Source organism: Podospora pseudoanserina, chromosome 5 (genome assembly GCF_035222485.1).
Source record: "Podospora pseudoanserina strain CBS 124.78 chromosome 5, whole genome shotgun sequence".
Classification (NCBI taxonomy): domain Eukaryota; kingdom Fungi; phylum Ascomycota; class Sordariomycetes; order Sordariales; family Podosporaceae; genus Podospora; species Podospora pseudoanserina.
The window spans coordinates 2,344,193-2,355,968 of record NC_085924.1 but is presented as its reverse complement, the minus strand read 5'-3'; the positions used below and the strand labels follow the sequence as shown (position 1 = coordinate 2,355,968).

The window sequence follows — 11,776 nt, the reverse complement described above, 5'->3', positions numbered from 1 at the left end:
TCCTTGTCCCTGTCTCTATACCTAAACCCTGCTTTGGGCATCTCGAAAACGGGTGTGTAACGTTCGATCTCTATCATCCGCATACTCCTCCACCATCACTGCCAATTTTGCTTTTTTGCTTCTTTTCCCCTTCCCCCTCTGTCATAGTGTTGCCGCAGATGGCATATGCTCGTTGGGCTCAACGAGAACGCCGGGGAGTCCGGGAGCTGATAGTTGACAAATAGACCGCCACTGCCGTATTTTTCTTTCTCTATCGTCGTTGCTTGCGTTTCGGAGCCCTACGCCAAATCCAGACCGCCTCGGGTCACTCTCCCCGGTAGCTGCCGCCGCCCCCCCCTTCCCTTGGCAGTAGTTCGATGCCGCCGCCCATCTGGTCCGATAGAGAGACGTCAAGGCCGCCCCGTCCTTCGATGGGGCAATGATAGCTAGGTTACCTGATTGTTGAGGGACAGACTTGGCTTCCCGGTCACACACACGCACACACACGCACCACCACACGCACCACGTTCAGATACGCACACTCCATCGCGCGCGCAACGATTCTAACGTGGTCGCCATGAACAACAACAATTTTTACACGACTCAGCTCGCTCAGGAGGAGGCTCAGCGCCGAGGTCAGCAGCAAAACGCCGGCCGGAACCTGGGCATGATCAGTACGACGGGTCTGTCCGGTGTGTCGGACTCACTGGACGAGATTGTCCGTCAGAACAATAATGAGCTTCAACGGAGGAGGAGAAGCATACCTCAGTCTTTTCAGGGCGGCGCCATGCTCACAACCGATGCGGATCGTCGCCTGTCCATGATGGATTTTGGGAGCCCGGACCATTACCAGGACTTCCAGTTTGGAAATATGAATTCGCCTCAAATGGCGGGGTTCGGAGCTATGTCGACGAGCATGCCAGGGAGCTCTGGCCCCTATTCACAGCCTGGACTCATGGCCATGTCGGACCAAAACGACTTCGCTTCACTTTCACCCGACATTATGGGCAACATGATGGCCTTTTCAAGTCTAAACATGGAGGCGATGGGAACCGACCCTGCCTCACTCAACCTCTTTAACTCGCCCGGCCTCGGTCACCAGTACCCTCCCACGACTATGGATTCGGTTACGCCTGACTTTTCAATGGACATGGGAATGGGTACCACCCCTTTGACTTTGACGAGCGACGACATGTCGGGCGTGGAAGACGCATTTGGCAATCGCCCTCAGCAGAGACCGCATAATCTGACGTTGGACTCTCAGATGAACCAATTCCAGCCTAGCATGCCGCCACCATTAACACGCGAGATTTCAGGCACTACAGCCTACCGCTCGCCAGCGTCAGGAACCAGTCACACCTTGTCCGGCATGGGTGCTGCCCAACCCAGTGCTGTAGCGACAGTGTCGACCCCTCAAACACCAGCCACCACGGTTGGTCCGGCACTCCCAGACAGCCTACATGCTTCCAAAGAAAAGAGCATATATTCCAAGAGCGGATTTGACATGCTCCGGGCCCTGTGGTACGTGGCAACGCGGAAAAACGCACAGCTTCAAATCGGTGCTGTGGACATGTCTTGTGCTTTCGTCGTGTGCGACGTTGAGTTACAAGACTGCCCTATCATTTACGTGTCGGATAACTTCCAGAACCTGACGGGCTACGTTCGCCACGAGATTGTGGGACAAAACTGCCGCTTCCTCCAAAGTCCCACTGGTAAGGTCGAGGCGGGCACAAAGCGAGAGTTTGTCGAGAACCACGCCGTCTTCAAGCTCAAGAACGCCATTGCTGAAGGCCGCGAGATTCAGCAAAGTCTTATCAACTATCGGAAGGGCGGCAAGCCCTTCCTGAACCTCCTCACCATGATTCCCATCCCGTGGGATGACCCTAACACGATACGGTACTTTATCGGCTTTCAGATCGACCTGGTCGAGTGCCCCGATGCGATATCAGGACAGGAGTCAGGGGGTGCCATGCACGTCAATTACGTCCACAGCGATATTGGCCAATACATCTGGACTCCTCCAAGCTCGACGCAATGGGAGCCCGAAAACGGCCAGACGCTGGCCATCGATGACGTATCTTCCCTTTTGCAGCAGTTCAACCCCAAGGGGGCCGTGTCAGATTGGCACAGGCAGTCATGGGACAAGATGTTGCTGGAGAATGCGGATGACGTTGTGCATGTGCTCTCGCTTAAGGGCCTGTTCCTTTACTTATCACCGTCGTGCAAGAAGATTCTCGAGTACGACACCAACGACTTGATGGGAAACTCGCTGGCATCTATCTGCCACCCGTCAGACATTGTTCCCGTTACGCGAGAGCTCAAGGAGGCACAGGCAAATGTACCAGTCAACATCGTATTCAGGATACGACGGAAAAATAGCGGCTACACCTGGTTCGAGAGCCACGGCACTCTGTTCTCCGAGCAGGGCAAGGGCCGCAAGTGTATCATTCTGGTAGGCAGAAAGCGTCCAATCTTTGCGCTATCAAAACGGAACCTGGATCAACACGGAGGTATCGGTGACAGCGAGATCTGGTCCAAGGTCTCAACCTCGGGTATGTTCTTGTACGTTGCGTCAAATGTGCGCTCGTTGTTGGATCTTGAGCGCAAAGATCTCGAAGGAACCAGCATGCAAGATCTCATGCGGAAAGAGTCTCGGGTGGAGTTTGGTCGGACTATTGAAAAATCGAGGAGAGGCAAGATCGCCAGCTGCAAGCACGAGATTCAGAACAAGCGAGGCCAGGTTTTGCAAGCGCACACGACCTTCTACCCTGGGGATGCCGAAGAGGGTCAGAAGCCTACATTTTTGTTGGCCCAGACGAAACTACTCAAGGCCTCTTCTCGCGCGATTGCTCCTGCTGGCAAGACTGGTGCGTCGGTGGCGAGCGTATCCGACGATGGACAACAAATGACCGGCATCGTGATGGGTCACACCAAGACGATCAGCACTGAGGGTGCCCTTATCTCTCAACCTGCAGGTCAGCTAATAGGTGGAGCTCAAGATATCGCTCTTGCATCGGATGACAACATCTTTGATGAGCTCAAGACCACGAGATGTACCAGCTGGCAGTACGAGCTGCGACAAATGGAAAAGGTCAACCGCTTATTGGCCGAAGAGCTGGCTCAGCTGCTGTCCAACAGGAAGAAGCGTAAGAGGAGAAAGGGCGGCGGCAACATGGTTAGAGACTGTGCCAATTGCCACACACGCAACACGCCCGAGTGGCGGAGAGGACCGAGCGGGCAGAGAGATCTCTGCAACAGCTGCGGTCTAAGATGGGCCAAACAGGTATGTCGAGCCCTGACCAAGCGCCCAGCTTCAACAAATTGCTAACCACTGACAAGCGTGATGCACAGACTGGCAGAGTTTCCCCTCGCAACTCAAACCGTGGCGGAGACGCGCAGAGCAAGAAGAGCAACTCCCCCTCCCACGCCTCTCCGCTGCAGCGGGAGGTTAGCAGTAACTCGACCAAACCAGCCACGACAGACACGCCGCCTACCGAGCCTGGAAGCAAGTCAACGACAGCGACTCCCACCAACGTGCTTACCCCGAGTGACAACGGCAGCAGTGGGTTCCCCACCCCGACGGCCGGTGGAAACGGCAGCAGCAAAACCGGGGCCACCTCATCCGCCTCCCCCGACATCAAAAGCGAAAACGGAGGAGGAGGACCGCCGCAGAGCCAGCCGATGCTCGAGGGCGGCAGCGGTCTCGGTGGCAGCGGCATGGAAATGACGTCTATCCGGGAAGAGCGAGAGATGAGCGCTTAGGACGCGGTTGTCCCTACTGCTGTTGACCCTTGGGAGATAGACTGGCAGTATTAGCCCGATCTATATTTTCAGGCTTTGATTTGTCTGCTGTTGCTGAACAATCTTTTTGTCACGATATTTTGGCTTGGTTGGCATGGCCTGGTGGAAAATGTGTTGCATTTTTTGCGAAAGATTTGACAACTCAGGTTTTTTTCCTCATGACATGAATCATTGCGTTGCGGTTGCGTTATGGGGAGGGGGGGGGGTGTTGTTTTGTCTTGTCGGGGGGTATTTTCGACACGGCCTTGAGGAGTAAAGAAGAGAATCTCTCAACTCTTTTACCAACCACGACATTCTCACTGTTTGTCATGATTTTCTTTTTACTATGGGCTGAAACCCAAATTCTCTTTGGAACATTTCCATCTTGTTTGTTTGTTTATTTTCTCTTCTAGTAGGCGGGGGTGTACGTTTTGTTGTTGTTTATAGGGAGGACATGGGATTTTTGTTATCGTCATGGTGGTTACTGTTAGGTATCACACGCACGCAGGCACAAACACATTGTTGTTGTTGTTGATTTATCATTTGGGAATATGAAGGCGGTATGTTGGGTTGGTTGGTTGGGCTGGGCATCATCGGGAAGGGACAGGGAGGGGGTTGGGTGGGGGGACGGATGGATTACTAGATCGCACAAGAAAGACTTTTGATACCTACGCGGGAGGGTGGGAGGGCGGGAGGGGGTATACGGTACGATATATTGTGGGAAGGGGTTGATGCCATAGAGGCCATAACGCAAATTGAGGGATGTGAAAGATTAGGGGGATATGAATTGAGACGAAAGGGATTTTTTTTCTTTTTTCTTTTTCTTGTTTTGTGGTGGAAAGAGAGAAACTTCTTGAGAGCTCTCTTTGTGTTTTCGAGGACATCTATGTGGAATTACCTAGGCCAGGAAGGCAGAGAAGAAGAAAAATGATGTAAAATATTGCAGTTGAGTTGAGTTTGTGTGTGTGTTCAAGTGGGAGTGATGACGTTGGTGATCTTGACCGTAAAGTTTTGAACCGGTGTGTTTGTTTTCTGCGGGTATAGCAAGTTCATTTACGTCTGAGCCCTGTACCTTGAACTTTATAGGCGGGGAGTCGTGTTGATGAGAGTTGGAAGCTCTAAAGAGGCTGTGTGAGGGGCTGCAGTGGGCGGGCTTTTTTTTTTTGGTTTTTGGCTGGTGGACTGTAGAAAACATAGGAAAATGCTCAACAACTGCTGGCATTCAAGACAGACTTGAAGGGATAGTTGGTTGATGGCCCAAAGGAAGAATATTTTCCCTGATCGTGCAAGCGACACTTGGGTAGAAAAGCTTGATGGCCTGATGATGGCTGAATACCTAATTGTGTCCCCCTGTGGCGCTTGAAAAGGGGGCAGACATGTTTTCAGTGTCACCGCGTTATTTTTGCATGTGGTGATGATGTGTTCGCCTCACAGTGTAACAAGAAAGACGCTGACATCATGGGTCTCACTTCGGATCCCCGCTTCTCTTTTCAATTCCTCCATTATGTAAGTAAGTGATGGTAAGTAACATGAAGTTAGGCAATGACGAGATGGATCCGTTTCAAGAAACTCTCACAAGTGTCGATGCGGCAAGGCGAGGTTGACTTACCCGGGCAGTGATTACAACATTGGCCGTTCAAGAAGCTATTTCGGATCATGCCATGGAATTTCGTTAATCTCCTTCATCGTGCATATGCCCACATAGAGTTGTATGTTTTGATCAGTACTCAGTAGCTACCCCTCCAACAAATCACATCCTCCCCACCAGATTGGGAAAAGCGCGGCAGTGTTGTGGATGGACGAAGCGGGAAGGATTTCTTCCCTACCATGGTTCACCGCGTGGGAGGCAGTGCTCTCTCAACTTGGGACTACTTCTGGCTTGGGATGAACACAACATCTTGGGAAACTGGACACATGAAACATCTCTCTCTCTCTCCCCCCGCGTCCGTGTCTTGTGTCTTGGAAATAAAAAACGCGGGATAACTGCATATATGTTGGTGAGATGTACATGTAAAACTGGGGTCAGCAACGGAGATAACAGGGGGGGCTTGCTGCATAACTCAGCCTCAAATATTTGATTACCCCCTTTATCATCAACAACCCTTGGATGACAACGTTGGAGATCCAACGTGGGGTAACGTGGTAAAAGGAACTTTGAGGAACTTTGTTAGTAGCGGTTTCCGACTGACAACACTCCAGAAGTTGCCATATTTGGCGATAGTTGGTGGAGAAGGTCAGGTGGGGATGGGAACGGGGAGATCAAAGGCGTTGCACTGGTTTTGGCGATACGCCCCGGTAGAACCCATCAGCGGTTGACGTCCGGTCTTGTTGAATGATGAGCAAGATGTTTGAGAAGTTCGAGTTTTTGATCGGAAAATAACTGACCTGTAAAGACACTTTCCACGCGCCGTGCTGATACAGACAATATCATCTGCACAAGCTTCAACTGCATGTGGCTTCACCAGGCAAACATATATCTCTGCTTGCCGATTGGATACCAGGGTTTGGTACTGCCCCTAGCTTTGGATTGAGTGATATTCGGTACTGCGATAATTCGATGAGCATGCTTGTATCGGAGCGTGAGCTTTTCTTCCCGAATCCTTCAACCCAAAAGGAAAAGTTCCTGGTTCCTGATTGGGCACACCGGATACATACAGCTAGGCAACAGAATTCTTTTCGGCGTTGTCAACATTCGGGACTGCGGACCAGGGCACACCTGTCGAAGGGGGTCATAGCTGCATGCAGGAGTGCTTGTGATGGCCTCTTGATGGGCACATGGGATGGACGGTATGTCGGTAGAAGAGGCTGTGACGGATGGAGGGGTACCTAGCGGCCATGGTGCCGTTGCAGTTGTTGGAGCGGAGCGGAGCGGGAATCCAAAGATCATCAGACGGATGGTGTTGGCCCCCTTCCTGCACGACAGGTTTTTTGCGGGTCTTCAACCGTCCAGAGTAGCCTCCTTTGCCATGAAAGTCACCCTAAGGGGGTTGAAGTAGTCGGCTACCAAGACTTTGACCTGGGTGGCTGCTACAGCAGAAAGTGAGAGAAGGTTTAAACCTCTTGGGGTCAAGCCATGCCGAGTTCTTCTGGTGAACCAGGAGTAGGAGCGAGTTGCAATCGTTACGGCTTTAACGAAGGAAGATACTCCGTATCGATGCTGTGGATGCTGAGGATTCGCGGATAGTTGAGATGGCTGTCGCTGTCAGAAGGCTAAATTTGCAAAGAGGATGACTTCGGTGCTTACCGCCGTCAGTCCAGGCCCGATATCAAGCCGGCAGTCACATCTCACCAAAAGAACAACTGCGAAAGTGCCAGGTCGTTAGCTAAGAGATATGGATGTAGCTGCTGGAAATGGGTCCCCAACTCCGCCTCCGCCCCTTCATGGGGAAGGAACGACAAGCGCTGGCCAACGAGATTGGAAGGATTTGGCAGGGTGGACATCGACACCATCAAGGTAGGTAAATTTACAATTAATTCTATTTTTCAACATCATGTCTATCACATGCTGGCCAAGTGACTGACAGATCTCTCGTTACTATTCAGGAGCCAGCCATGTCACTCGGTACATCCTTCCCACTCATGCGTTTAGATCCTGGTAGTCTAGTAACCCCTTTTGGATGATCCAACTGACGACATTGTTTCTGAGCGGTGCTACCAGAACCACTCAGTTGTGTTCCAGCGGCCAGTGGCGGTCCAGATCAAATATGGGGTCTCAGGCGATGCAGCAAGAAACCAACATGGCCTGGGCTCAACCATGTTACAGCTGCTGCAAGATATCTGGCAGCCTAAGGTTCCCTGCCTTTTCTCAGGACGCCCCCAGTACAACCTCGTCGACTATTTTTCTTCCTCATTTTACATGAGGCTACAAAGCCACATTCACACTGCATGATCGGAACTGTAAAGGCAATAACGAGGCATTCTACCTCTTGATCAGGCTTCTTTGTGATCTGACTGCTTCAGATGTTCCCACAATCGCAACGTCACAGACGAAACACACAGTGACATGGTAGAAGACATTTATCATTCAAAGCTCATGAGGCCAAAGGTTCGAGGGAACTCACGGGGCATCGCCTCCCAGCTACCTTTCATACCCAAGCCTCGTCTAGACAGGGGATGGTAGCCACCTGAGAGACTGGCTACCGCCAAACATGCTGGGCCACGACCATCTCCACCCCATGAATAGCCGAGTAAAGCTCCCCGCAAACCTCCGCCAACTACCAGGTCAAACAACAAGGCCCGCGTGGTATTCTTCCTCTGGCTCTTACCACCAATGAGTTGCCAGCCAGTCCTGTGGAGTGAGGGGCGGCAGTGCCCCTCGCCTTCATGGCTGACAGAGTGGGCCATCAGTCAAAGACTGCTCTGGCGACATGACCGAGAACTCGGCATGGGCATGGTCTTGTAGCAAGAATGAGTCTTCTCAAGCTAGAACATCTGACGGCTTCAACACTCATGTCCAGACCCCTGAATCACAACCTTCAAATGTCTCCCTGCTCATCATTCTTTCCACCGGCTACACTCTAGACCATCCTCAAGATCACGATGGATCAACCCCGGAGTAGCATCACCTACATTGCCCAAGAGACAAACGGGCCGAGTCCTACACAAACTACCTCCACCTCAGCAGTTCACCCTTTCCCCTGTGGCTATCGAGCAGCCGCCAGGCCCGCTAAGCCATCCACCAGAGCCGAGCTGGCGCCGCTGAGATACATCTGCAACGTTGTGAAGGCTAGGCCCCCATCGTTTCCTGCTCGAGCCCGAGGGCCACGGTAGATACCGTCAAGCTAGACCCACTGAAGACAGTGAAGATTGCCCAAGTCGCAGATACCACATTACCCGCTGCAAGGGCCGTCAACAGGCTCCAACAATACATCCCTGAAGTGGCATCAAACAGCCATAGCTTCACCGAAGCTCCGTTACGATAAGGTAATCACTGCAACGAGAAGGGACCTCCCGCCTGTAACCCACATCACCAAGCGGCAAGGGAAATAGTTTACTCACCAGGCCCTTTGGCTGGCGGGCCATCACAAGCCCGAATCTACCCCATCATCTAGCGTAGGGCTAGGTTCACAAACGACCATCTCTGATGAAGCAAACGAGAAAAAACCTCTCGGTATTCTCGGCGTCACTCACATATTCGTACTGTAACATCACGGCAAAGAGTGCAAGACGGAGAATAAGCCCCCTCTCGCCAGGCCACAAGAAAGCGGACTGCCATACACCCCACTCGAGCAGCCCCCCTTTGCCATGCCATGGAGAGAGCAGACTACACCCCTCCCTCCTCAACCACTTCAGCCCGGCTCACCCACCACGGCCAGGCAGCTCCCAAAGATCAAACGCTGACAGCTGCAGGTTGTCGGCCGTCCGGGGATTCCCAAGCCGCATGCAAGTACCTATCATGAATCAGCTCCTCTCTGTCCAGAACAAATCTCTCATACCATACCTACCTAACCTCACGCTCAAGCGTTTTAGGCCTCCACATACCAACATCCCAAGCTTACCTACCCCTGAGGCTCTTCACTAACTTCAGTCTAGACTCTCCGATGAGTGCCTGGAGTCTCCAGTGAGGACTCAAAGGAAGGAGGAGGTGGGCGAGGGGCCACCATCCATTTGCACACACACTCCAGTTGCGCTTGCTAATCTACAGACATGCCGACTCTAGCACAACGAAAGAATGAAGTTTCAGTTCGTCAACATTCCAAGTTTCTTTGTTGAGCAAGTAGAGATGTTGTTTTCCGTATATACATTTATATTCCCCATGTGAAATTCGAGACACATTGCCTATCCCTCAACATCATGAATGCTGTTCTCTATTTTCGGTATCTATCTGCAGAGGGGTCGGCTGGAAACCAGCATTTCTTGTCACAGGAGTAGCTTAAGACAAAATGACAGAAACAGAATACATCTTAAACATTGGATATCGCCAATGACAAAGCCACACTGTATACAGGCGGCTCAGCTAAAGAGACAAGTCACTACCAAAAAGACCCCCCCCAAAAACTCCAAATCAAGACCCAAAACTCCCCAATAATTCCACAATACGCTTTTCTTCCAAAAAACACATTACTCACGTCATAAAGCCGAGCGAGTCCCATTCATAGATACATGTACATTAGATCACATTAATAAATACCAAGAAAGTTGAACAAGAAAAAAATGGAAAACCCTCCAGAACACTATTATGCCCGTTCAGAAAACCACAGCTCTTCCGACCTCGTCGACAACGTCCGTTGAAGTGTGCCAAAACCCAGAGCAGGGCTCGCAGCTTCCGTGATCGGAGAGACAAAGCCGGTCTGGGCCAGGGAAGGAGTCTGGCCGCTGACGGTGGCACTCATCGTCTCGGGGCTGCCTATGGGCTCTGTTGACCAGCGGTGCAGCTGCACATGCTCCGGTGTTCCTGGCCTCGGTGAATGCAGACTTCTGGTTTCGTTGGCATCCTCGGCGACCTGGGCTCGCCGCCCTTGATACCACCACTGATTCTCGAACCCGTTGTCGACCGTCATCATGGCTGCCGAGAGCGCCTCCAGTTCCCGTACGCGACCAGTGTCAGGTTGGTCGGGAAAGTGTTCGGGACTAAAAGGAGATGTCATGACGGAACCAGATTCCACATGATCGCGCGCGTGGGTGGTGGCTTGGGCGGGTTCGGGTGAGAAGGTAGAAACCTCGGTAGGGTTGGATGCCACCCATTCTTGTGGTCGTTGTGCCGAGTCTTCGGGCTCATCCTGCAAAGAGATTGTCGGATCAAAGCCCGGTGGCAGCGACCAGGTTGACCATGGATCAGATCCCTCTCCCAAGCGGAACTGGGAAGGCGCCGGGGGCAGAGCCTTTGTCTGTTGTCCTCTCGGGACGCTCACGTCCCACGGGTTATCGCCAATGGGTGGGGGCGCTGAGCTTCCTCGTTCATGTGAGGAAACCGACTCGGCTCGAGATCGACGTTGATCTGACTCCTGCTCCGGCTCGTGGATGACGGGAATCTGGTGCTGTGGTCTCCCCCGTGTGTCCTCCCGGTAGTACTCCTGCAACTGCTGGTGGGCTCTTTGCTGGCCTTCGGCAAGTAAGCTCCGGCGTACTGCCTGTCTCTGATCAAAGTCACGGATGGCGGCGAGGTAGTTGGTGTTGGGAGCATGAACCTGACGAGGAAATACTGGGGCCCTCTCACGACTGGCGCGAGATCGGTATGTAACGTGGTGGTTCTTGACGGGCTGTGGCTTCCTGGACCAGGCGACCCTAAACTCGAGATGGAGATATATTTCGGGACCCCTCCACTCAGACCGTTCTTGTGACGTTGAAGCTGACGGGTTGGCCATTGTTGTGTCCCTTGTGTTTGCCATGGCCGTGAAGCCCTTGGGAAGGAAGGAGAAAAGCGGCTACCAAAGGATCATATAGGTAGGTTGGTGAAGGCACCACTGGCTGATGATATAAGCTGAGAAGGCCGCTAAGATATGTCTACTCTCGACTCGGTAGTTTGATGCGGCGGTTTGTGGGCGACACCCGAAGTATAAGGTTTTGGTAAACGGAATGTTCAGGGGCACAGGGGCACACAAGGGCACAAAGGGGGTTGATGGAAAAGGCGGGCGGCCCAAGATGACCGCTGCGATGCGCGTGCTGCTGTTCGGGTGGTGCACCGCCGCCGACAGGGGTGGGATTGGGATTGATGGGTTGGTGTGTTGGAAAAACGGCAGCCTGGCGATGCTGGCATCCCTTGGTCCTTTCTCACCTCACCGGGACACTGGCACGCTGGGTTCGGCGGGCAGAGGCGGATTAATCAATCAATCTTTCGAATTACTCCGTACCAAGTTACCAAAGCAGCCCCGCGCCAGAGGGATTGACTGTCACCAAGGAACTACCTCGGACAAACGATATCTCGGCCTCTGCCGTTTGAAACTAGCAGCGATCCTCTCGCAACTTCGCAATCCACAACTCGCAATTCAGTGTTGGGGAGTTGGCCGAGGCCGAGGAAAAGGAAGAGCCGAAAGTAGGAGGCGAGTTGGGAAGCTGATCCTCGAGGCTGTGTTGGTAC

General features: G+C 52.5%; 2 protein-coding genes across 2 annotated transcripts; one reads left to right on the top strand and one right to left on the bottom strand.

Moving 5' to 3' along the window:
- Positions 1–224: 224 nt before the first annotated feature.
- WC-1 (White collar-1 protein light receptor) lies at positions 225–4,314 on the top strand. The gene is made up of 2 exons (XM_062947866.1): positions 225–3,262; positions 3,319–4,314. The coding sequence occupies exons 1-2, from the start codon at positions 557–559 to the stop codon at positions 3,739–3,741; spliced, it is 3,129 nt and encodes a 1,042-aa protein (XP_062799120.1). The 5' UTR covers positions 225–556; the 3' UTR covers positions 3,742–4,314.
- A 5,621-nt stretch (positions 4,315–9,935) lies between these two features.
- On the bottom strand, positions 9,936–11,087 carry QC764_506120 (uncharacterized protein; the record flags this gene model as incomplete). Its single annotated transcript, XM_062947865.1, has 1 exon — positions 9,936–11,087. The coding sequence occupies one exon, from the start codon at positions 11,085–11,087 to the stop codon at positions 9,936–9,938; it is 1,152 nt and encodes a 383-aa protein (XP_062799119.1).
- Between the last annotated feature and the right edge of the window lie 689 nt (positions 11,088–11,776).